This window comes from Alligator mississippiensis, chromosome 12, assembly GCF_030867095.1.
Source record: "Alligator mississippiensis isolate rAllMis1 chromosome 12, rAllMis1, whole genome shotgun sequence".
NCBI classification, from domain to species: domain Eukaryota; kingdom Metazoa; phylum Chordata; order Crocodylia; family Alligatoridae; genus Alligator; species Alligator mississippiensis.
Genome location: NC_081835.1, coordinates 51,354,991 through 51,379,822, shown reverse-complemented (window position 1 = coordinate 51,379,822; position 24,832 = coordinate 51,354,991). Strand labels below are relative to the sequence as shown.

The window sequence follows — 24,832 nt, the reverse complement described above, 5'->3', positions numbered from 1 at the left end:
TGCTACCTAGAGGTATGTAGAAAAAACATTAAAAGTTGTGTCTATGTCTGAATTGCTGAATCTTGCCAAACCTCTCTGAATCAGTTTGGAGGGTTCCAATTCGATTCAAAGAGATTAAAGGGTCCTCTGATTTGATTCAGGGCCCTATTACATCTCAAGATTGAAGCTGGATAGAAACCAGCTAAAGAGTTATTACACATATTCATGCACTAAATTTGGAGCTGGTTGGGTCTTTTTATAGTGGGATAGTCATTTTTATTATATGATAGTTACTTTGCACATGAGGCTGGTCTAAATTTATTGCAAGCTTAACCAGTTAATTGTGTAATATATGTAACGTGTAGCAGGGGCCTCAGGCTCTAATCTCTTAATGATAAATGTCACATCTCTAACTAGGAGCTAAGCAAGGTGTCAGAAGCTGTTTTCCTCTAAGAGTCTGAGGCTATGTGGAAGGTCAGACATGACATGACATCTGTCCTTTATTGATTCAGTGTCTCATTATTAATATCATAATGGATACAATGATTTCTACTTGTGAGTGAACAGTGGTCTCTTACCTTTTAGACCGTGAGCACCAATCTGACCCTTGTCTCTTGGTGGAAAATGGAAAGAGCTGAGACACAGCAGTTACAATGGCAGTTCAAAAATTAGGGTTAGTAGATATGACAGTAAGTTTAATACTAAAAAAAAAGATATGTGAACCTAATATAAATATATAGGATGAGTCTTTTTGGATTTAAGTCCCATTATGAGAGTCGGGCTATTCTATAGTTGTTCATGAACATTCAAACCAGCCACTGCTATTCCTGAAAGTAGTTGTACAAAAAGTCTTGCACATTAATGTCAGGAATGTGTAACTTGTTATCTGCTAGGAGTCTGTAATTCATTTAATCAGAGAAGAGAAAATCAGAGCATATCACCAGTCAAATGCAGTGAACTGTAACTAGCAACTTACAGCACAGGCCACACTCTGGAAAAGCTTTTTTTCTGAAATAGGCAGTGAATTCTTAAAACAAACTCACAGCAGTTGGGAACAGCTCACAGACATAGACCATAATAACACTGAAGAGTTTTGGGGACTAACGGAAGTCAACCAAATGGAGACACAACTATCTTTAGACTGATTGAATCAAGACAGAAAAAAGAGAATTACACACACACAGTCAGTCTAGCCAGACTGAAGCTGGTTGAGGCTGTCACGCTGCGCTCGTGCCTGACAGCAGTGACCACAGTCGGGACCAGGACTCATGCTGGCAGCCAAGGCAGTGGCGTCCTCACCTGCTAACAGAGAATTGACACATGCCCCCCTTGCTTCTGCCACTAGAGGGGGGTGGCTGCTGGGAAGAGAAAGAAGTCTGCTTCTCTCTCTGCTTCTATATTTCCTGTGCTTAGTATTTGGGGGGTTGAGCTTCCTGGGTGAAATGCTGCTTGTGCCTTCCTCCTGTGCAAGAGCACAGACCCACGGGCTGCTGTCCTCCCGGCTCCTGTGGGATTTATGCTTCTAACAGACATCATTTAGAGGCCCACAGCAAGCTCGGATGTGCTCTCCCTGGCTATAACTACCCTCTTGGAGGAGCAAATAGTCTGCAAACCCTTCCTGGGTCAGGCACATCAGGTAACAGGGAACATGTTGGGCATGGGTTGAGACTCCACTAGAGATGCTCCTTCCTTTCCCATCCCTGTTGCCTCTGAACCCCACATCAACCACCTCCACAGGGAACCACCCACAGGCTCTTGGGACCGATAGCTTCCTGAGTGATTGCACTAGGAGTGTAGCAGTGGTCAACTACAGAAGGAGTGGAGATAGCAAGGGAAAGAAGAGAGCGTGATGGGGGAGAAGAAGAGAAAAGGGGGGGGGGGAGATGAATTACAATATCCCAGATCCAGCTACTGCATCACTGCTGGATCCTTATTTTGGATTTTCCTGGGGGAGGTGGAATGGGAGCAGACAGTAACTCCCCTCCTCTGCCCAGCAGAGAGCGAACGTGCTGCTCTGGGGAGAGTAACCAGACTAGATTTTCTGTGCTGCTTGGTCAGAGAATTGGTAAAAATCAGTATGTATGATGTTGCTACACACTAGGTGAAATCTGGCCCCCGCAGATTCAGGAGATTCACCCATGGTTTTTAATCCCAGTTGCTTTGATTCAAGAATTTCATTCACATGTTCTTGGTAATACTATTACTTCAGCCCTCTGCTGTCTTCCAAAGCACCTTGTTTGGCTGTCAGGGAAAGACGTCTCACAAGCTGAACTATGAGGTCTGATCCGATCTTGCAATTCTCTGTGCTGTTGTTTGGCTTCAGGTTGTATCTTATGCCAAACTAAGTGCGTTGTCAGGGCTTACATAATGAATAATACACAACAATAATGGCCCATAGTTACAGCTGTTCTTGGGGAGAGGGATGTCAGGTTGGCCAGTCTGTGATCACTAGTATATACACAATGCAGTAGGTTCTGGTTATTTGAATAGCCTCTTTTCTCAAGCAAATTACATAGCTGGACTATGTTAATAAACAGAGCAGGACTTAAAAAAAACCACTCCAGAGGTGTGTAGCATAATTATTCCAAACATCTCACATGTAACTTAATATAATGTTGCAACCGCCTTATTTGAATCAATGAAAACCACGACAAATACAACAGATGCAGTAAGTAAAACTATGAAATAGCAAAACAGTTAAGATAGCTCAGAAAAAAAAACAAATGATCTTATGAAAACAGTGCAAATAACAAATACAGTTAACTCAGGAATAAAATAAGATAGTACAGCAGATACTGAGAAAATGCAGTTCTTGTGACACAAAATGTTATCTTTGTCTGCAAACAGCTCCTATTTTTTTTTCTCAAGACAATCTTCCAGTTGCTAAAAACAGGCAACATCTTCAGAGAGATTCTCTCCCATAAACTGGCAAAGTGTGTGTCGAACTTTACTCCTGTCACTGGCTGAGACAAGTGCTTCAGTATCACCATCTTTATTAGTATCATCCATGATCCCTGTAAGCTTCTCCTAACAGACAGCCTCACACAGCCCCATGGGTGTCCCATAGCAGACCAGTTTGTCATTGTGGGAAATAATATTGGGTAAATTCTCTCTCTCTTACTTGCCAGGTCAGAAACATCATCTTCATTTGTGCCACCTGTTCCCTGATTTTGTATCTGTGAGTAGCATAAACCCTGCCTGGTGAAAACACTGATGATGTTTGTTTCCTGTTTTTCTAGGTTTTATTGAGCAAATGTTCATTTTTCCACCATTTCATGGACACTCATGTCTGAGCTGAGATTCAGTTAACCAGTCTTGGGCTATCTTTTTACTAGTTTTAGCTAGTTCTGACTTAGGTGGTAAACCAAAATGTATGAGCAAGTTTAATGGTATAGACAGTAAATGTTTTTGTCCTACGGGCAAGCATACAAACAACTGGAGTCTGCAAGCAACAGATATGCCATTACACAGATTCTGCTATACCTGTGTCTTCTCCATACATGGGACTACTTTCTGGTCTCTCTACATAGCTAAATATAAACAGTGAAAATTAAATTACTTGATTTTTGCCCAGGTCATCAGTGTGGAGTTTGTCAGCTAGCCTACAAGGAGGGTTGGCAGATATCAGTTATTTCCACATGGTACTGTTGCAAGGCACAGATCTGGATCACACTGCTCCATGGCCAGGCATTGCATTTATGTGCCTCAGTTTCCCCTTTTTGATTCTCCAACTGAGTCATATCCCTCTTGGGGTCTTATTTATTAAGGCATCACAGAATAAATACCCTTCCAGTGCAAAACATTCCTCCCATCACTGGTGCAGGCTCCCCAGAGCCATTAGGGGCTATTCTTCAGTCTTCCCCATCAACCATGCTCTTGGCTGTACTATGGGCTGGGGCATCCGGCCTGAGCTGAGCATTCGTTGATAGAATCCCTGCAGGTAGCCATATGATGCAATCACTGGGCCCCAATCCTCAGCTGGACTCTTCCATGAACTACATCTGCATGGACAAAATGTGCCCTCCATTTATGATACAGACTGGGTTTAAAATCATGGACCATTTTTTTTTGCATAATGAATACGTAGTGCCTATGTAACAAACTCTGATCTCACCTGCCTCCTTCCCCAGAAAAGAATTAGCCTGCTCCCAAACTTGATGCAAACTCCTGGATGGAAGAACCAAGGGGTCCCAATAAACAAGGTTGCAAGGAAACCTTGACCAGTGCCCACACAGGTGAGGAATAAACATAAGCCAGTTCAGAAACCCACACTACTGCATGTTCTTTCCACACTGCTGCATGCTCTCCCTGTTCTGTAGCATCCCATCTCCTTCGCTTGCCTAACCAGGACTTCTCATACCCTCATAGCCTTTCAACCAGTCCAGACAGATACGAAGCAAGGGTGCCCCACCACCACCAAGTCTATCCTTCATGTGGTGGGAAGTTGAGACAGAATTAGGCTCTTCTCCCAGGGAAGTCTAAGGTTTACTTCAGGTGACTACTGGTGTTGATCATGTCCAGCCCTACTGCAGTTCCAAGCCCTGAGGTTTTCTTTCTCCACGTGCAAGGAGGGAATCATGGCTGGGTCCTCTTTTCATTCCACCAGGCAACGGCGTGGAGAGCCAGAATGAGGACAAGCCCTCGCATGGAGCCTGACAGGAGAGCGTCTCAGATAACTGTGCCAGATAGACCCGAAGGTGAGCTGGGAGTAGACCGAGAGACTCATTGTGGATCAGAAAGACACCAGAGACACCACCCTGAGAAGACACCAGGAGAATCCCCCCAGCAAGGAGGGAGGGAGCGAGACAGCACTGCTGGGCCTCCCACCCACCCAGAGGGGAGACCCAATACATGTGCCGCCTGCGGGAAGAGCTTCCCCAAGAGCTCGTCCCTAGCCATACACCAGCGCACGCACACTGGAGAGCGCCCCTATGCATGCCCGGACTGTGGCAAGCGCTTCTCACAGAGCTCAACCTTCCTCCGGCACCAGCTCATCCACACAGGCGAGAAGCCCTACGCCTGCCTGGACTGCGGGAAGAGCTTCCGAGTCAGCTCCCACCTGGTGCGGCACCGGCGCGTGCACACGGGCGAGAGGCCCTACGTCTGCGCGGAGTGTGGGCGGAGCTTCAGTGTCAGCTCCCACCTGGTGCAGCACCGGCGTGTGCACACGGGCGAGAGGCCCTATGCGTGCCAGTGTGGGCAGAGCTTCAGCCTCAGCTCCCACCTCCTCCAGCACTGGACCATCCACACAGGCGAGAGGCCCTACCAGTGCATTCAGTGTGGGCGGAGCTTCACCATGAGCTCCGCCCTCATCCGGCACCAGAGACTGCACGTGGGGGACAGCCCCTGCCAGTGCGCCCAGTGCGGGAAGTGCTTTGGCCGTGGCACAGAGCTCAGCGAACATCAGCAAGTCCATGCAGGACAACGGCCACACACATGCGCCCAGTGTGGGCGGAGCTTTGGCGCAAGGTCCAATCTCCTTCAGCACCAGCGCACTCATGCTGGCGTGCGGCCATACCAGTGTGCAGAGTGCGGACGGAGCTTCAGCCGCAGCTCCAACCTCCTCACGCACCAGAGGGTGCACACAAGCTAGGCTGAGGCCTGGGCAGCTATGTCGGGGCTGTACCTCTCAAAGACACCATGTAGCATGGCAGCCAGAGGCATTTTCTCTCCTTGGGGCACCAGGAGTTATGGCCTCAATCCCCTTGGAGCCACTGGGGTAGGAGGAGGTGTGGGAAAGGACAATGTGGGAGATAGAAGCCAGGGAAGTCCCTGGTGGTAGGGAGATCCATGTGTGGTTTGGGCTGGGTGAGCACAGATCTGTGAAGATCGGCTGCTAGCTTACCTGACCTATTATAATGCCAGTGGATAGGTCTGGTTAGTTTTCTGTTCGTCCTTTTTACTAGCCAGTTTTGGTTGCCTGAGGACTTCCAAGCCATGTAGGCTTTGGCTTAGGGCAGGAAGCAAGAGAGTCAAAGAAAGATGTCTTAAGACTGTCCAAATGAAGTGAAGTTTTGAGCATTAAAAGGAGTTCTTGGGATGAGGAAAAGCATCAGAGGCTTAACTGAAACTCATATGAGTTGGGTTCTGCCTTTGCTTCTGCCAAGGGCCTCATGGGTGATTTGGGACACTCTGGGCCTCGGTTGCTCCATCTGTAAAATGGGGATAATTTTACTGACCTCCATATAAAGCACTTTGAGATCTAAAGACTAAGAAAGCACTAACCAAGAGCTATGTAATAGTAATTCTTATATGAGAGTGAGAGACCTAAATAGCTGGTATAAAGAGCAGAGCTAGTCAGAAAATGACAAACTTGTTTTGCAAAACAAATTATAAATGGAGTAATTATCTTGATAGCATTAACTGTTTCTGTACACAAAGCATTAGAAACATTTATTCTTAATTTTAAATGATACTGCTGCAGAATTGTTAGTCTGCTACAACAGAGCAGCAGAATCCATGAAACTGTGCTGGGTTCTTTTGGCTCAGCTGCCGGAGAGGGGGTGGAGTATATGACATGTCCAAACTTTAGAATAATGCTTCCATTAATGGTCATATTCTGCATTTGCTGTAACAAAGTGGGGAGTAAGAGATTGTGTGGTTCCTTACTGTGATTATAATATTGTGTTCTGAATATGGACTACTTGGAGACATCTCTGTACCATGAAAAAGGATGTTTGGGAGCAGTGTACTTTAACAGGGTGCATCTATATGTGCACTTTACTGTGGAGTTGAATGACTAGCTCTGCAGTAAATCATCATTGTCTACACACGTGCCAGTATTATGGCTTGGTAAATAAATTAATTTCACTGTAAGATAGTACTGTCCTTGACAGTGGGAGGTGGGAGAACCCATAATTTCAGCACTCTTATGCCCCAACCAGCCCCTCTGCCACCCAGTGCCACCACCTGGAACCCAGAACTAACCTCCCCCCACCCCACTTCCCACTGCCCCCGAGCCTCAGGATCAGATTAACGCATAGGCACACTAGGCACATGCCTAGGGCCCTAAGTGAAGAAGGGGCCCAGTTGTGCTTATTTTACATATTATAATTATTGAGTGAAAAAGTAATAGAAATATACAGTATTAAGTAGGGACCCAGGAGTTTGTTTAATGGGCCTACGGCCCACTAAAGGGTAAATCTGAACCTGCTGACAGCCCGAGTCTACTCCACCCAAGCTCAGAGTGCTGCTGTCCCCAGCGCATGTGTAGATGCTGCGCCCAGGGTCAGTGTACTCTGGTCCAAACTGCCCTGAAGTTTATCACATTGCATTAATTGCATGAGTAGATGCACCCACAGTCAGGCAACAAAGGAGCTCTGTGACCAGCTTAACCTACCACATGCTGCCCAACAAAGAAAATCATACAGATCTCTTCAGCTGCCAGAGTCTATGTCTTAATTTTGCTCGTGACAGGAAAGAGTAAGACATCTTCAATTGGCCATTTGACATCAGTACAAAGCAGCAGGGCTGTGCGAAATTTCGCTGGCTGTTTCGTTCTGACACTGTTTTGACCAATTTTGAGGTCAAAACAGCAAAATCAGGGCAAAATAAAGGCCCTTGAAATAGCCTCGAAACAAAATGAGACTGGTCGAAACGTTTTGAAAGTCAAAACGTTTCAACCAGAGGCTGGGGATGGGAAGTCAGTCCAGCTGGGCTGACTTCCCATCCCCAGTGCAAGATCTGGCAGGGGGCGGAAGGCAGCCAGCTGGACTGCTTCCCAGTTTCCTGCGCTGCATCACACCAAATTGGGCCAAATCTCCTCCGAATCGAATCAGCACCTGAAACTTTGCACAGCCCTAGTGTACATTGGCTGTGTGGCCTGTACCATGGCTGGGTGACCCACCACACTGACTGTGCCTGAATTCATTAGATAGAAGGGTAAACAACTGGAAAAAAAAACAGAAAGGAGTGAAAAAACACATGAAAAAGCAGAAACAGCAGTCTTAATTGTGACAATAAGCCTTTGGGGATGGAGACCATTGTTTTTTGTTCTGTGCTTGCATAACAACTCATACTAATCTGGTCCCAGTGTGTAGATTAAGGGAGAAAAAAAGACTTTTTTCTACTGGGACCAGATAAGTATTAGTACCCAGAGCCAGCACTGGGTTACTGGGCCACTTGTATCTTACCACTTCCTGAGTTAACATGCATCTGGAAATAAGCCCAAACATTTGCAAGAGTTTTGCAATCCACTAGGTAACAGATGAAACCCAGTACAAAAGACAAATAGCTTCCACTTAAAAAGTAAATACAGTCTTTCCACACAGCCTTCTAATGGGAAATGGCTGAAAAAAACCAGGAATTGATGTGTGGTGGGGGCTGGAAGTTCAAAGGTGGGTATATGTATCTGCTACATATAAAGCATTCAAAGCACTGAAATGCTAAAGCCAAAGCCAAGACCCAGGTGAACAAGCTGATGATGCAGAGACCAGCAGTAGGCATGGGGAGAGCTATACAACAAACTCTTGTTGCTTTATTCATGGTAGCAGCAGTGTTCTGTAAGACTGAGGACAGCTGCCCAGGTGAGTAAAACATCCATTGTTATGTTTTAACAATGATGATCTGGTTAGATCCCTATCTATCACATGCAGAATTGCAAATGCACCCAGTCATAATTTGTTTGAAGATAGAGAGTGTTTAAGGAGGGGGCAGGAAGGATAGCACAGAATTATTCAAATTTTCACTCTAATAAATAACTCTACAGTGAGGATAAGGTGACTCATAGCATCTCTTCATTACAAGTTACCTCCCATTTATTGCTGTCAGAGGTTAGATGAGGTTCCTATACCCTATTGAATAGTGGATGAAAATGATACAATCCTGTGTAAGCTTCTTATAGAAAAAGTGCCCCTTCTTTTGAGGGTAAGTACAACTCATGCACCTGGAAATATGCTGATGTCCTTAAGACCCTTCAAAGGAAACAACTCTGGCAATGTCATGCAAAAAAAGAGCCCTGTTAGCACATGCAGGTGTGTCTCATGCAGGTACAGTGCTCTTTGCCATTGATGTGAGAGCTGGTTGGAAAAGGAAGAGTCGCTCATGGAAAATTGCAAGATTTCATCCAAAACACAACAACCCCCCCAAAACTTTCATTTGAAATAGCTTTATTCTGAAGCTGTTCCACTGCAGCACCTACAGGCGTTCAGCTGGCTCATGCTTTTATTTTTCTCTGACAGCCAAGCTGCCTGGTTGGACTTCCTCTCCCATGAGACACCATGGGGTTCCCTCTTTGCAGTAGACAGTGCAGTAAACATTCCACTTTTTCAGCAAAAATATATAAAATTTTCCACCGGAATTTTCATTTCTTCAAAACCAGCTTTGGCCCCAAATTTTTGACCCCTTCTGATAGATTCCTTGGGGGTAGTCACAGCTCTGTACTCATTTTAACCTTATCACCAATTTGGGTTTGCAGTACTAAATTACAAAATGATCGTAACATGCCTTTACCCAAGTGTCGTTTACCCTTATGTTGCCAACATGTCCACTTGACCTTCACCTCTCTTTAATTACACGTTTGCCAGGAAATCGCTTTCATATTTAAAGTACTCCTAATTCAGGAAGGAGCAGCACTCCAATGCCCCATGCTAGCAGATCTTACAAAGGAATGGGGCTTTTAAGTCAGAGCCCTGTCCTCCTATTCGACTGTAAGAAAATTCATAGATGTCCCATCTCCCAGGGCTTTTCTCCCACCTCCTAGGAAAGGAACTGGTCAACCAGTGAAGAAAAAGTTGTGATAACATTTTGATTTTTTTTTTTTTTTTGCATGTAAATTTTTGAAAACATTTCAGCCACTTTGTGAGCTGGTCAAAACAATTGCTAGTTTGCATGGTTAAACCGGTCTTCCTAGTTAACCTCTACTAAGGAGGTTAACAGGGATCCCACACAACAGCTGTCCCACTCTTGTTAGCACCCTGCAAACCCCACTTCCTGCAGACCAAGGCAATCTACTGTCCTATGACCAAGATTTCATCAACAATTTTCTTTTCCTTTAGCCCTATGAGAATAATCACACTTATGCTTCTTAAATCTAAATCCACTGTTGCTAAGTATCTACAAGAGTTGAAACAAAACCTCTTGAGGTTCCCCCTTCAAGCTCCTCCCAAAGTCTAATTCAATAGAAGACAAGAATTCATAATACTAGATATCTCTCATTATTAACATCAGCACTGACTGTTTTTTTTCCTCCATGCAGAGCCAACAAAGAGAAGATTAATAGATTCTGATTTCAAGTAAACATTTCTCTCCAGACATTGCAAAATACTTCAAATAATCAAAACCATGTTAACATCATTCATTGGCTTGTTTGTCCCTCCAGAAGTGAGCATTGCAGGTCTCAGTGGTTCTGATAAACTCACCATTCTGCGTGGGTGCCCCGGGACAGCTGGTGCACCAGGACCCAAAGGGGAACCAGGAACTGCAGGACTGAAAGGTAGATTCCCAGGAGCTAAGTATTTACTTAGAAAATAAAATTGTAGCCCTTGGAGTTCTCCCCAAGCTTCTATTATATGGAGTGGATACCTGAAGGCTGTGGATCACAAAGCAAATAATCCAAAGGGTATAGAACACTTTTAGGTGATATTAATTTTTTAAAAATACATTTGAGCCCATGAACCTTAGGCATGCTATTGAAAAAATCTCAGAGGTTGGAGTTGAGTTCTCTTCTGGTTTAGGTGCAAGGAGTTTTTCACTCTTCTATATTGTCAGATGTGTAAGTCTCTGTCTCTGGTATTGTGCAGGGGAAAAGGGAGCCCCAGGGATCCCTGGAAAAGCAGGACCAGCTGGGATGAAAGGTAAAGTAACAAAAAGAAAGTCAACAACAGAAAATGCTTCAGTTTACCCATGTATATTACATACAATGAATCTGACCAACTGTTTTCAGTGGACAAACTCAGTTCTGAGCTCTTCTGCTGTATTGCTTCCTTTCTTTTAACCAGGAGAAAGAGGTGTGGCTGGCCCCCCTGGACCAAAAGGTAAGACATCCTCAATCACTGCTTTTAATAAGAGAAAATATACCTGCTTTTCTCCTAGTGAGAGAGGCCTGCATTTAGCAAAGAACTTCAACACATACATAACTTTAAAAGTGTGTTTATGTTTCACTGAAGTCAATGAGATCTCAGCACATGATTAAGTTCAGTGTAGGGTTAAGTGGTTTGATGAGCCAGGCATGAGGAGGGAATGAGAGTGGCAAGATAGCCGAATGTGACAAGATAATAATTGCACAGCGATTGATTTATTGCCTCTGGACTACACATCTACCAGTAGCCACAAAAGGAGGGAACAGGTAGATCAGAAATAAAGGGGGTCTGACCCCAATGTACAAGCACACAAAACATAGGAGAAGGTAACCTTCAGCTGCCATCTGCTTCAGGCTGGAGGGACAGGGAGAGAAGACAACAGACTGCTACAAACTGACTTGACTAGGCATCTTTGAGACTGGGAATAATAAGAATTTTCTACTGATGGCATCAAATGTTCTATCAATGGATGCCTCCACTTCACTATTTAGGAGGCTCTGAGCTGGCCATTGTGGGACTGGTGAGTGGTTCCTCATACCTCTGCCCTGCCATTTGTTCTCTGGCTGTTCCCACTCTGATTGATTGCTTCCTGCTGATGCTGCCATGCTAAGGAACTTGCTGGAGGTTTTGTTTTGTATCCTGGGCATCTCATCTACAGCCTTAATTATTCTCTGAAAATTTCTTAATTTCTCTTTCATCTCATCATTATTTGGACTGATTTATGGGGGTCACAGAGCACCTCAGGTCTATATCCTTGAGTTGTTTTGGCAATATTATAACCCTCTTTGTTGAGATGCACACAGAGGCTAAGGCTTGGGCTCTCATTCTGGAACTTAAGAACTGTTGGGAATACAGTTAAGCATGTTGCTTATCCTATGTATTCCCAACAGTACTCGACTTCCGAGCAAATGCTAGACCAGGGGCAGGCAATTATTTCAGGCAGAGGCCTGCTTACCGAGTTTTGGCAAGCCATCGAGGGCTGAACGAGTAGCAGCCTGCCCCCTGGTTGCCAGCTTGTGACTGGAAGTTCCGCCCTCTAATCCAGGGTTGGGCAAAATAGAGCCCATGAGCCAATTCAGCCTACCAGGCCATTCTGTCTGGTCCACAGGGCCCCTAAAAAATTTAGAAAATGTATATTTGTCTGCCCCTAGCTGCCTGTCAAAAATGACAGGAGACAGGGGCAGTAGGACCCAGGGGGAGCCGGCAGCCAAACTAAACAGCTGCTGCAGTAAGTCCAGCCTGGCCCGGGTCCTCCCTAGCTCCTGCCTGCTGCAGCCATTTCCATGCTCCTCTCCTCCCCCCCACCTACTGCACTCCACATCACATGGTTCCCAGCTGCAGCACCATGACTACAGGAGCAGCTGAGATGTGCCGGAGCAGCTGGGTGGCGGGGGTTGGCAGAAGATGATGAAGTGGCAGGAGAAGGGCAGTGGTGGCAGAAGAGTAGTGGTGGCAGACAAGGGGCAAGTGGCAGTGAGCAGGAGCATGGGGCCTGTGCCAGTTCCCTGGATCCAGAGGCCAGGAGCAGCAGGAGCGCGGAGGCTGGGGTTGCAGTAGTGTTGACAGGGGCTCTGCCTGCTGGGGTGGGGGGGAAGCAGGCTGTGGGCAAACCCTCCCCCTCCACTCAAGCCACAATCCTCCCCAGCCACCCTCCCCCCACACACTCACAGCCCCCCACAAAACCCACACCCCACACACCCCCACACCTATCCACCCCCACCACAAAACACACACACACCTTCCCTCACACCCCACATACCTATGCCTACCCTCCCACCCCCACCCTTCCACAATATACAAGAGTAAGATTACATTTTAAGCTATTATACTATCACATCTATGCACACTACACAAACACATGTAAATCAGGACAAAAAAAATTGAAATTAAATTAATGAATGTTGTACTACATAATTGATTTTTAGACTATAATTTGGTATTTATCTGGTTCAGAGATGGCAAAACCCCCTGCTGAAAGGAGTAATTCTGGGGGGGGGGCAAGGGGAGGGACTTCTGGTGGCAAAGGTCAGGGGTTAAGGGGTCCCAAGATTGCAACCAGGGGGTGGCACACCTGTCAAGGGGTGGGGCTACACATGCAGCCCTCAATGGCTTGCCAAAACTCAGTAAGCAGCTCTCCACCCAAAATAATTGCCTGCCTCTGCCGTAACCCCTTACTTTTGCCACCAGAAGTCCTTCCCCTTACCCAAGGAAGCACTCCTTTCAGCAAGGGGTTTTGTCATCTTGGAACCAAAAACATACCAAATTATATTCTAAAAAGCAAACATCTACAATATTCATTAATTGATTTAAAAATATATTTTTGTCTTTGTTTACATGTGTTTGTGTAGTATACATGGAGGTGATTGTATATAATAGCTTAAAATGAAGTCTCACTCTTGTATATGGAAGGGGAGTATAGGTTTGTGGGGGCTGTGGGTGTGTGGGGATGTGGGTGTGTCTGTGGGGAGTGGATAGCTGTGGGGGTATAGGTGGGTATGGGGTTTGTGGGGGGGCATGTGGGGAGAGGGTGGCTGGGGTGTGTGAAGGGGTGCAGTGGTGGGGTCTGCGTGTATGGCAGTGCAAGGCGGGTATGGGTGTATGTGTCGGGCGATGCTGCCGGGAGCCACATGGTGCTGAAGCAGTGTGGTGGCAGGAAGGCAGGGAAATGGCTGGGGGTAGGGCGGGGCTGGGCTGCTGCATCTTGCTGCCGGCTCCCCCTGGGTCCTACTGTCCCTGGCTCCTGCCATCTTTGACAGGCAGCCAGGAGCAAATAAATATTAATTTACTAAATTTTTTAGGGGCCCCGCAGGCCAGTTAGAATGGTCTAGTGGGCTGGATGTAGCCTGCAGGCCATATTTTGCCCACTCCTGTGCTCAACAGCAGGCCTGTGCAAAGTGGCTAGTATCCACTTTGGATTTGGCCAATTCAGGGGACAGTGATTCGATTTGGTGATTCGCATCACTGTCCCGAATCGATTTGGCCAATCTGATTCGGATATTCGGCTGCTGCCAAACCTCTGAATCACACAGGCCCATCCCCACTCACTCTCCCAGCCCTGGCAATGGCTGCCCCACCTGCCCCAGGTCCTGGCACTTTGAAAAAAAAAAGCCCCAACTCACCAGGTGCTGCCAGGTGAGGTGAGAGATCCCTGCTGCTCCCCACTATCCCATGCTGTGTGGGGGACTCTGCATGAGCCCCCCAACTCCCCCCACCCTGCTGTCCCAGCCCCCACATGGCTTCCCCATCCGCCTCAGCTCCAGCCCTTTAAGGAAAAACAAAACAAAACAAAAAAGCTGGACTCACCAGTTTCTGCCCAGTGGGGGGCAATCCCTGCTGCCCCCCACTGCCCTGCATCACATGGGGGGGCTCTTCCATGAGCCCCCCTAAGCCCTGAGGCTGCTGCAGGAGCTGGTGAGTTTGGGGGGGGGGGGTTTAGGGGGGTTCTTAAAGGGCCAGAGCTGGGGTGGGCAGGGCAGCCATGGGGGAGCTAGGAGAGCAGGCAGGGGTCAGTGGACTCATGCAGAGTCCCCCACACAGCAGGAGGCAGTTGGGGGCAGTGGGGATTGCCCCCGCCACCCAGCAACACCTGATGAGTAGGCGCTTTTTTTTAAAGCACCAGGAGCTGGGCTGGGCAGGACAGCCATGGGGAGGCTGGGGGAGCAGGCAGAGGTGGGGGGGCCTGAGGGAGCAGGCAAGGGATGGGGCTTGTCCCCCATGGTCCCCTCCCCACTTCTCCAGCCTCCCTATCCCCCTGACCAGCTCCGATTCTGGCTCCAGCTCTGTGCTGCAGCAGGCGGGGACTGCCCAAATCATTAAAGCTCTCCAAATCTTTTCCGAAGAGTCAGAGAGCTTCAAATTGATTCAGACCTTTTTACTGGTCCCCTGATGCGATTTGGATTCAGAGATTCAGTCACCGAATCGGGCCAAATTTCCTCCGAATCGAATCAGCAACCAAAGCTTCACACAACTCTACTAGACAGTCTCCATGCATATTCTTAATATGCTTTTAATCAAGAGGGAAAGGTCAGGATGGCATTAGCTGCAAGTGCTGAATTGCACGCCTGGATCAGAACATGGTTTCCAGATTAGCCCCCATGATCAGGAACTATTTTCTTTCTTTGAGTGATAAAAAAATTCTTGGGTAGTTGTAGCAATAAGCAAGAACTATTCAAGATGCATCCCTCTGCACCACTTCAGCATCCAAGAGGAAATCCCACAAGTTAAAATTTGTAGCCCCATGTTGGAGCATTAATATGGGACATGGGAGATGTAGGTTCAGTTCCTTGCACCATACCAGACTTCCTGTGTAAGCCTAGGAAGTCAGTTTGCTTCCTTGTGTGTCAACTTTCAATGTGTAAAATAGAAACAGCAGTAGTTCCCTACGTCAAAAGGACTATTTAGAGACTTTGAGGCTATGGTGATACTGCCAAGTAAGTACTTATGACAGCCCGAGGGGCATTCTCTGATGGAATAAAATGTCACACTTCATATACAGGTATTTATCTGGCAGTCAGGCAAAACAGTCTAATAGGTAACATCTAATCTTAATGTATATGAATTTATATATGGATCATTTGCCTCCAAAAGGTACTCATGTATGGTGTGAAAAAAATGATTTTATTTATAACAACTGCATAATGGTAGCAATGGTTCAGATTAATGATTTGCACTATTTTATAGCACTGTAGCTACAATAAATCCATTAGCAATTTTTCTGGTTTCCAGTTTCTTAAGCTGTGTATATTATATTTTTATGGACAGGAATAACAGACCTGGAAGACCTTTTCTGTAGACAAGGTGAGTGTTTCCTAGGACTATGCTGCTGCAATATTTCGTCAGCACAAATCTCACAGCCAGAATTCAGGAATATTACTTGATCTTTTCAGCTCCTTTCCGCTCATCAAGTTTCAGCTTGAAAGTGCAGGGTACCTCATAGAATTTACTTCTTGTTAATTCATATATTTAGCTGACAAAATAAGTCATATTTGTTTTAAATTGGATTTGGAGTTGGTAGAAATTTAACACTCATGCCTCCATTGTGACAACAGTTTAACTAGTATGTGCAAAGAGAAGTAATACAGTTTTATGCCGTACCCCATTTACATGTTTTTGTGCATGCATATCTATATCTAAAAAAAAAAAAGAGTCCCCTATGATGAAATCCAGGCCCTCCTGAAATCAAAGTTTCTGCAATTTGCAAAAGAAAAGGCCCTTGTGGCACAAATGTCCCGAAGTTGGCAGTCTACAAAACTTCTCAGAAGAAAAATGTTTTTTCTCAAGGGGAATCCACCAAAATCAATTTACAATTTAAAATCCCCACTTCCCCAGGAGCAAGGAACTGCAAGGAGCTGTTATCCAGAGGGAACATCCTGAGTGGCTGGTACACCATCTACCCACATGACTGTAATGCAATGACTGTGCTGTGTGACATGGACACCGATGGTGGAGGATGGATTGTGAGTATTTTGAGAACAGAACATAACAAACCAGATCACACAGTCCTGCAGGGAAGTGTCCTGTCCCAGAATGAGCTGGCAGCACAGGGGGCATATCTGCAAATGAGCATTGTCAGACACCATGTTACAGAATGAGCTTTGCCCTGTGGGCACTGAAGAACTGTATTTCTTTAAACCTGAATCCAGGCAAATGAACAACTCCTGCTAATTTTTGCAATTAGATCCTGGTTTTCATTAAAGTAGAAAAGCTCCTTTGTTAAATTCTCTGTTTTTAAAGGAACTAATATGTAGAATTCTGAAGTTATGGAGAAAACGTTCAACGTTGTGTGCCCTTGTGACCCAGTTAAATATAACTCTCATTAATAAGGATGAATAATAGTAATGGTTAACAGCCAATAATAATGCAGTAGTGTGCTGCTCCAATCAGAACTGCTACTCTATTACATCAGACACAAAACTAATGAAGAGACAGTCCTATTTCCTTTGTAGTAATATACCCCTGACCACACTGAACTCATCCAGTAGCATATCATTTTGTCAATATTCACCCTGTGCTGAAGTGGTTTGGAACAGTTTAAAAGTGATATATTAGTTGATCAGTAGTTCCCCTGCCCTGTTGAAGCCGGAAAGTTTCCCATGACTCCTTCTCATTTTTCTGCAGGTTTTCCAGAGACGGGCAGACGGTTCTGTGGACTTTTACCGTGATTGGGAATCATACAAGAGAGGTTTTGGGAACCAGCTGACAGAATTCTGGCTGGGGAATGACAATATTCACCTCTTAACATCATTTGGTAAAGAAATCAACAACACTGCTTCTCTAAGTCTACTGCAGGGGTGGGCAAGATGCAGCCTGCCAGGCCATTCTATCCAGCCCACAGGGGCCCTAAAAAATTTAGAAAATTAATATTTATCTGCCCCTGGCTGCCTGTCACACGGCCCTCAATGGCTTGCCACAACTCAGTAAGTGGCCCTCCTCTCAAAATAATTGCCCACCCCTGGTCTACTGTGTGCTATGAGTCTCTTCGTTACAGGGAGCCGAGATCACTAAAATGCAATTGCTGCTGAAGACACCAGTTCCTGTGCTTATTTTTACAGCACTAGCTGATCAGGAAAAATATAGACATAAATGGTAATGTAGCCCTGCTACCCTTCTCTGATTTAAAGATCATAAAATAAGAAGTATTCAGCAATTGACATCATCCCCCCCAAACTGATTTATCTAAACCATGGTTCACTGTGACCTGTAAAAACTTTAAAAGTTGAAGTAATGTCACCTTTAGATGACAGCCCAGGATCAACCAGTGAGCTGCTCTGATACTGTAGCATCATTCTCTGAGGTCATTATCTCCTTTAGGTATGCAATGATATAAAAGCCTCTCAGGTCTTACAACCCAGAGAAGATCACAGACCTCAAAATGTCTGACCCAGCCCAGGTCTTAAAATATTATGCGAACCAGTTGTTCAAGGTGCTGTTCATCTTACCGCTAAATATTTTTTTCCTCCTCTTTTCTGCTTCCTTCTTCCTTTCTGCCCTTAAACTTCAGAAGTCTATTCAAATTAATGTGCCATTTCATGGCAGCTCAATCAGTGGAGCCAAGACAGGCTACGTATTATCCCATTATTGAATCCCTCATGGCACCAACCACAGCCATGGCAAGGACTATGCATTCTTATCTCCTCACTGGGGAAAGATGCTGCAGTGGTATTCATTACTAGTAGCTGGAAAACTCAGATCTTGCGAAATTTCAATTTCCCAGGGGAAAATTAAAAAAATGAAAAATGAGAAAGCCCCCTCCCCCACACACACCTGTGAGAAATCCTGGTAAGTGCTGAACATGTTTTTAAAGAAGTATGACTTTTGGAGAGAATATAATACTGTCAATTCCTGAATTGTTTTTCAACTGGCACAATATGGGAGATATAAAGTGCTAGGAGGAAAGAGAAATCTCTTTTTATACTTTGCTATTTCACAACTGGAAAATTTGGGAGTCAATAAGAAAGGTGGAAAGTGGGAAGAATCCATAATTTTGAAGCAAAATATATTGGAAAATGAATAAAAAAAAATATCAACACCCAAATTGTCCCATAAAAAAATTACATTTTCAACAAAATTCTCATTTCCAAAATAAAAAAGCCCTTAATCCTTAACTTGACATCCATCTCAAGAGGTGGGGCGGGTGGCTTCTTAGCTGGTGAAAGTCAACATACTTCTATTAATTTCACTGGTGCTATGGTGGTCTACACCAGCTAACCTAGCCTTGGCTTAGTAAGAACATTTCCAGCTCATACCCAACATGAGGATACCAGGTTTGGAGACTATAGAAGGAGTCGACAGAAACACTAGCGGAACATATTTAATATTGTCTCTCCAAATTGTTTCGACTAGGAGAGAATGAACTTCACATAGACCTCAGAGATTTTGACAACAACTATCATTTCGCCAAATACAAATCATTCAAAGTTTTGGGAGAGACTGAGAAATACAAACTGATCCTTGGGGATTTTGTTGGTGGTGACGCAGGTAAGATGCCATGTTCTCTATCTTCCAGAGCAGATGAAAATTCTGCAGAGCCAAAGAAACATTAGGAAACTTTTTGCAGCAAGAGTAAATTGTGTTCTTCACTTGCAGCTGGAGAAGTCCCCATTTGCTCTGCCTTCCTATAAGGGAACCAGGGGTACATTTAACAGATACAGTATAATATCAAATCCAGCAATAGGTCACAGGCATCATCATGCCAACTATGATATTTCTCTTGGATGACAAACCTCTTCTTAGTCCATAAGCATTATAATACTCTGTAAAAAGGAGGCAGAAGGAGCAAAACTCCCAAAACTAACTCCTTACATGAGGCCTAATTATGAAGCCTTGCTTATAACTGAGGCCCTTTTTCAGCTGGTTACTTAAGCATTAATAATACCTAACTGGTCTAGTAATTTTCCTTTGGGGATCTTTAAGTACTTTACCATGGAGATCTGAATCCCTGTCCCATTTAACAAATGAGGAAACTGAATAGAAGGGACTTGCCCAAGCAAACAGGGACAGAACCAAGAGTCGAGCTAAGGTCTCCTACTAGGTCCCAGGCTGATGCTCTAGTCACAGGTCCACACATTCTCTCTTTGTGCAATGAAAGGGTGTAGATTTTATTCACCCTCCTCCTTCACAAACCCAGAATGCAATAACAGTCCATCTCCTGTGTTGCAAAGGGTTCCCAGTTCCTAGTGAAATGAAAAATGGATGAGCAGGATTGACCAGATTCGCAGCACTGAACAATGATAACTTATCCAAAAATAAATACAAACAAGAACTGTTTTTCCACAGGGGATTCACTGAGCAGCCACAAAAACATGGTGTTTACAACCAAAGACCGTGACAATGACCCAGATCCCAACAACTGTGCTGTAACCTTCAAGGGGGCCTGGTGGTACAATAAGTGCCACCTCTCCAACCTGAATGGACTATACCATAGGGGACCTCATAGCAGCTTTGCAGACGGTGTGAACTGGAAAACAGGCCAGGGGTACAAGTACTCCTACAGGCTGTCAGAGATGAAATTCAGGCCTGTATAGCCAAGCAGGAGGGAATCTAGAAGCAAACAGTTAGTTGGAGACATTTAATTAGGTAATTATTTCCCATGTCAAGAAGTAGTCATCTTCATATATGTGCTTTAGTTATCTGTATCCCTTGGACAAAGGGCAAGGTGCATTCTGTTAATTTATGTTAGTCCTTGGTGACTTGGGTCCGTCTTGCTCCACTCTGTATTTTTTTTAATTTTTTTATATAAAAAAAGCAAAACTAAAATAAATCAACAGCACACATTTCAGAACTAACCAAGAATGAAATGACAGAATGATCACATTGATGTCACAACTAAACACAAAGTAATGAAACAGTAAAACAACAATCCATGTTGTAGCAAGGTTGAAGCATTGTAGCTGTGACCGCCCAGGAAATGTATGCAAGATAAGGATTTTTTGTGCATAGCTGGGAGACCCGTTGGACAAGCTTTGCGGCAATGAAAATGCTCTCCCTTATGACCAAGGAAAGATATCAGGATCAAAGATACCACAAAAAATCCTTGCCTATCATGAAAGAACTTTGATACTGGATTGAATCATCTGTTGGTCAAGTCATTGACATCACCATTACAATGATCACTAATATTTACTTCTTCCCAATACTATACAAAATTCAGGTTTTGCAAGTCATTTAAAAGATGTTTTAATGGCTATGTCAAAAAGTTACACAATAAAAATTCTGGATAAATCTTTTTAACACTTGGAGTCAATCAATGGCAGAATCAGGGCATACATGAAAGAAGTGGCATTGGTTCCATGACCACAAACTAGCCACATACAGGCACATCCTAACATGATAAGATGTCTCATGTCTGTTCTTATTGCTGAAGGGACAGAGAAGGAAGTGAGAGGCATTTTCTTCATATGCCATTAGTGGATTGAGAACTGTCAGGCCTTCTGCCTCATCTTGATCCTTATAACAGGTATCTCCTGCTTACTTCACCTTATAGTTCCACTTTTAGGGGCACATGGATAGTCTGTACAATCTACATATAGTCAGTGTGGCTCAGTGCTTGTTAAGCTGGGCAGGCTTTGGCCAGGGGTCACTTAGAAAAGACCCACTCAGGATGTCTGGAAAAAGCTGCTGTTGCCTCCTATCAAAAAATAGGAGTTTCAAAAGTCTCTTAGGAAAAAGCTGTCCCCAACCTTCTGCCTGAATGAGAACAGCAGCAGTATACCAAGCCATCAGCAGTTGCTGTGGGCTTAACCAGTCTCATAAAAATACTAACAGCTTAGCCAGCAAGTTTATCACTTGTTCACATATACGCAACCTCTTGCATGCTGTAGACCCACAGGTAGCCCACAATAAGCCATCGCATCCTCACAAAGCAAGGTCATTGGGGAAGTAGCTTTAACCATTTTAAAGGGTCATACTTGTTCCTGGTAGAAGCAAGAAACAAGCCTTCCCACCTTGCTAGCTGAGCACTCGCCCTACACTGAGGGGAAGGCAGGGTAAGCACGAGGAAAGTTACGGAGAGTCATCTTGTAATCCCTTGTCTCCTCAGGCACCAAACACACCATTTCTGTGTCATGTCTAACCTGCAGTGACACGAGGAATGAGAGCCCGTAATCTGCATTCAGAATTAGAGCTCTACCTTTGTATGGCCTCCTGTTGTGATATGGCTAGCGAAGGGACACTGCTCTCTACTGATATCACAGGAGGCACACTGCCCTGCAATGCTGTCTTGGCAGACATAAGGCCGTGTTACACCTTACACTGAGAGCCACACAAATGTTGATCCGTATTAGTGCTAGCTTGAGTTTGGAGCAGTCACATGTGCAAGCCAGCAGGAGCCTGGAGGACTGAAAGGTAGGAATCCCCCTCACCTCCCATTCTGGGCTTCCCCCATGACCCTTGCCCCCTGCAACCTCCCAGAGCTACCCCGCTCCCCCTGCCCAGGGTGGCAGAAGGCCACCTCTGTCTCTCCCCAAAAACTCTGCTCTGTGACAATTTAGTTAATATGGGCACTGCAGAGGGCAGACATCCCATCTCTTTAGGTAACCTGAGTTGGATACATTCCCGAGGGAGGGGGGAAACCTGCTCCCTCTGCCTACCTGACTGGCATCACATACCTGGGTGAGGGGCTTGGGCTCCCTATTGTTCTAAGCAATGCCAGCCTGACTGGAGGGGGCTAGAGACCCTGCCAGTCTACCCAGCAACCAGTGATGCATTTCAAATTGGTTGGCTACCAGCCAACAGGTGCTGGCCTCCATTGGACCAGGTAAATGAGGTCATAAGGTCTATATAAGTTAAAGACTGCCCAGGAGGAAGGGCAGTAGCCATGATGAAAAAACTGAGAGAGAGAGGCTGGATCATCTGAAATGTGCTCCCTCTTGAAACTCATGATCAATGAACAGCCTGCCTCCAGAGGGAATCTCCACCTGCCTCTGGATGATGCTCGTGAGTAAGCTACCTGGGATCTAACTAGATATATAGCTTGCAGTAACACAGATGCATGATCAAAGGCTACCCAGCCATGCCTGTTTGCTCCATGGGATTTCTCTGATGTTCCTCAACCCTGTACCCTATTCCAAACCTACTCCATGTAACCAATTAAGTTCTCCTCTGTACCTACCATGGGAGACTTATTTGGAGTGGGTCTAGATTAAGCCTTGAGGTCCCCTTGGTTCGGCTGACTAAGAACGACCCATCCAGCCTACTAGCCATGAACAGTTCTGTGCCTGGCTACTACTACCTGTTTTTTCCCAGCAAATAATTGTTTGAACAGCGAATAAAGTATCCAGCATTGTTAACTTCTCACAGAAAAAAAAAAATGTCACTCTGCTGAAACTATTTGCTCCATCTGCTTCTAAATGTAATTCTGTATCATGCCATCCGTGACAATTCCCTGAAGCTCTGGAGGTATAAAAATATTAATACACTTTCCAATAACAAGACAGGCTGCTGCCAGGTGAATTCTAAGTACCATCTCGTTTCCTTGCAAGTTTTCCCAAGACATACACATCAGTGGATTTTTTTTTCCATGCTGGGATTCATTCAAAGAAAGCTTTGGGAATTGGCTCAGTGAATTCTGGCTGGGGAATGAAAACATTCACCTGATGACATTGCTTGGTAATAAAAATCAGAGGTGGATTTTTTTTTTCTTATGATGTTCTCTGCTAAGCTGTCTCCTTGGAGACAGCAGGCAGTTCATATTGCTAGGGTAGGAACAACATCTTGATTCCTCCCTACAAAGACAAGACCAGATATTCATGGGTTGTATTTTTCTGCTTTTTCTTTGGCGATCGGTCAGTCTCAATAACATGGAAAACATTTTGCCACATCTGAGCTATTCAGTCCAGGAGAGTCAGACAAATACATTCCTTGCTAACACAGGTTTGTGGCCTCCTCTGACCCTTCAACGACAAAGGTACAATGAACAGCAGCATAGCTCTGGCCGAGACAGATACTGCTCACAAGGGGAGGCAGGAAGAGAATCCACATATGGAGTTCCAGGCAGTAGGCACAGTGCCTGCTACACATGCCAGCATCAAGTAGACCTGAATTAACTCAGAGTTTTTGATTCTCTGCTGCCCAGGAGTGGAACAAGCTGTTTCACTGGGGGAATTTAATAAAATGAGGGCCTGCTGGGTAGATCGTTCTTAACTACAAGCCCACTGTGGGGGGTGTTTTGTTTTGTTTTGTTTTGTTTTTTTACATTGTCTGGGAAGGAAGAAACAACAATTTAATGAAGCAGCGCATAGCAAACAAAAGGCACCATAGGTATTTGTGCCATACTGTGCCACAGAGAATTCCTGGTACTTGACTCATAGTCAGATTCAAGTGGGGGGATGTGGCATTTCTCAGATAAAAAAGGCTGTTTGCACACACCAATGTACTTGCATCTCACATTTCAACAGGGGATTTCTTGACTAGCTGTAAAAATTTGACTTTTACAACCTAAGTGGCAATAGTCTGTATCCAAGTAGCTGCACTGTGCTGTATAGGGGAGGCAGTGGGAACAGCAAAGTGTCATTCTTCAGGCTTGAATGAGCTGCAACAGCTGGAGCCCGAGTCATCTGGGCTCACTGCTCCTACAAAGCATCAGGGATGAAGTTCAGGCTGGTTTAGCTCAATGAGAAAGCTTAGCTTGAAGGGTTTCTCCAGCAAATACTGCAGTGGTCAGCCAGGCTGTGATCCAAAGTCAGGGTGTCCTTCCACTGACTACAGTATGTTCAGAGGAGGCCCATTATTAGTACCCCCTAAGCAAGTGCTTAATACTAAGCCTTTCCTTTTCCGTTTCATTGTGTTCTCTGGAGCCTATTGTTTAAATGTAGGCACTTTTCAGCTCCTTCTCTTCTACTTCTGTTAGAATCAAACTTGAAAGAACCAGAAGAAAAGCACAAGCAAGCAGCGGGCTGCGAGATGCTCGCATGCAGCTGTCACAATTCTGGGTCCATTTCCGACATGCCTTTTTTATGTTTGCATTCCCTCTGCCAACACAGGAAAACTCCCCCCAACTTCAGTGACAGCTTTTGCCTCAGGAGAAGGGAAAGGCTTTCTGGTTTGACCAGTGCTGCCTGAATGAAATACTACAGCACTGTCTAATGGGGTGTAATGTTCTGTCTACAGGTAACTGAGAAAGATAGAAAAATAAAAAGGGACTGAAATATCTTCATGAACATGACCACTGAAAAAGTAACGCATCTGCAGCTCAGCAGCATATGGTATGTGGTTTCTTGCTCAGTTTCCAGCTGTAAGTATGCTTCGTGTGTTTAGTGTTCATCTTCATTTGGATGGATTTTTTCATTGGATGGCACAGTGAACAACTGAGCTCTATTGGGCTGTTTATGGAAATGTGT

The 24,832-nt window shown here is 45.1% G+C and overlaps 2 protein-coding genes across 5 annotated transcripts; both read left to right on the top strand.

Annotated features, from left to right (window-relative positions):
- Positions 1 to 1,403: 1,403 nt before the first annotated feature.
- On the top strand, positions 1,404 to 20,726 carry LOC102571641 (ficolin-1). 4 transcript variants are annotated; one of them, XM_059715533.1, is made up of 12 exons: positions 1,404 to 1,615; positions 3,108 to 3,157; positions 4,110 to 4,214; positions 4,586 to 8,504; positions 10,298 to 10,411; positions 10,719 to 10,772; positions 10,917 to 10,952; positions 15,759 to 15,794; positions 16,326 to 16,453; positions 17,115 to 17,244; positions 18,840 to 18,974; positions 19,773 to 20,726. In XM_059715533.1, the coding sequence occupies exons 4-12, from the start codon at positions 8,399 to 8,401 to the stop codon at positions 20,018 to 20,020; spliced, it is 987 nt and encodes a 328-aa protein (XP_059571516.1). In that variant the 5' UTR covers positions 1,404 to 1,615; positions 3,108 to 3,157; positions 4,110 to 4,214; positions 4,586 to 8,398; the 3' UTR covers positions 20,021 to 20,726. The 4 variants fall into 4 exon arrangements, with proteins under 4 accessions (XP_059571516.1, XP_059571514.1, XP_059571513.1 ...); XM_059715531.1 differs by lacking the exon at positions 3,108 to 3,157; XM_059715530.1 differs by having other exon boundaries at positions 3,108 to 4,214.
- Positions 4,607 to 5,572, top strand: LOC102567680 (zinc finger protein 436-like). The gene has a single exon (XM_059716007.1). It carries the CDS (start codon positions 4,607 to 4,609, stop codon positions 5,570 to 5,572), a length of 966 nt encoding a protein of 321 aa, XP_059571990.1.
- Positions 20,727 to 24,832: the final 4,106 nt, after the last annotated feature.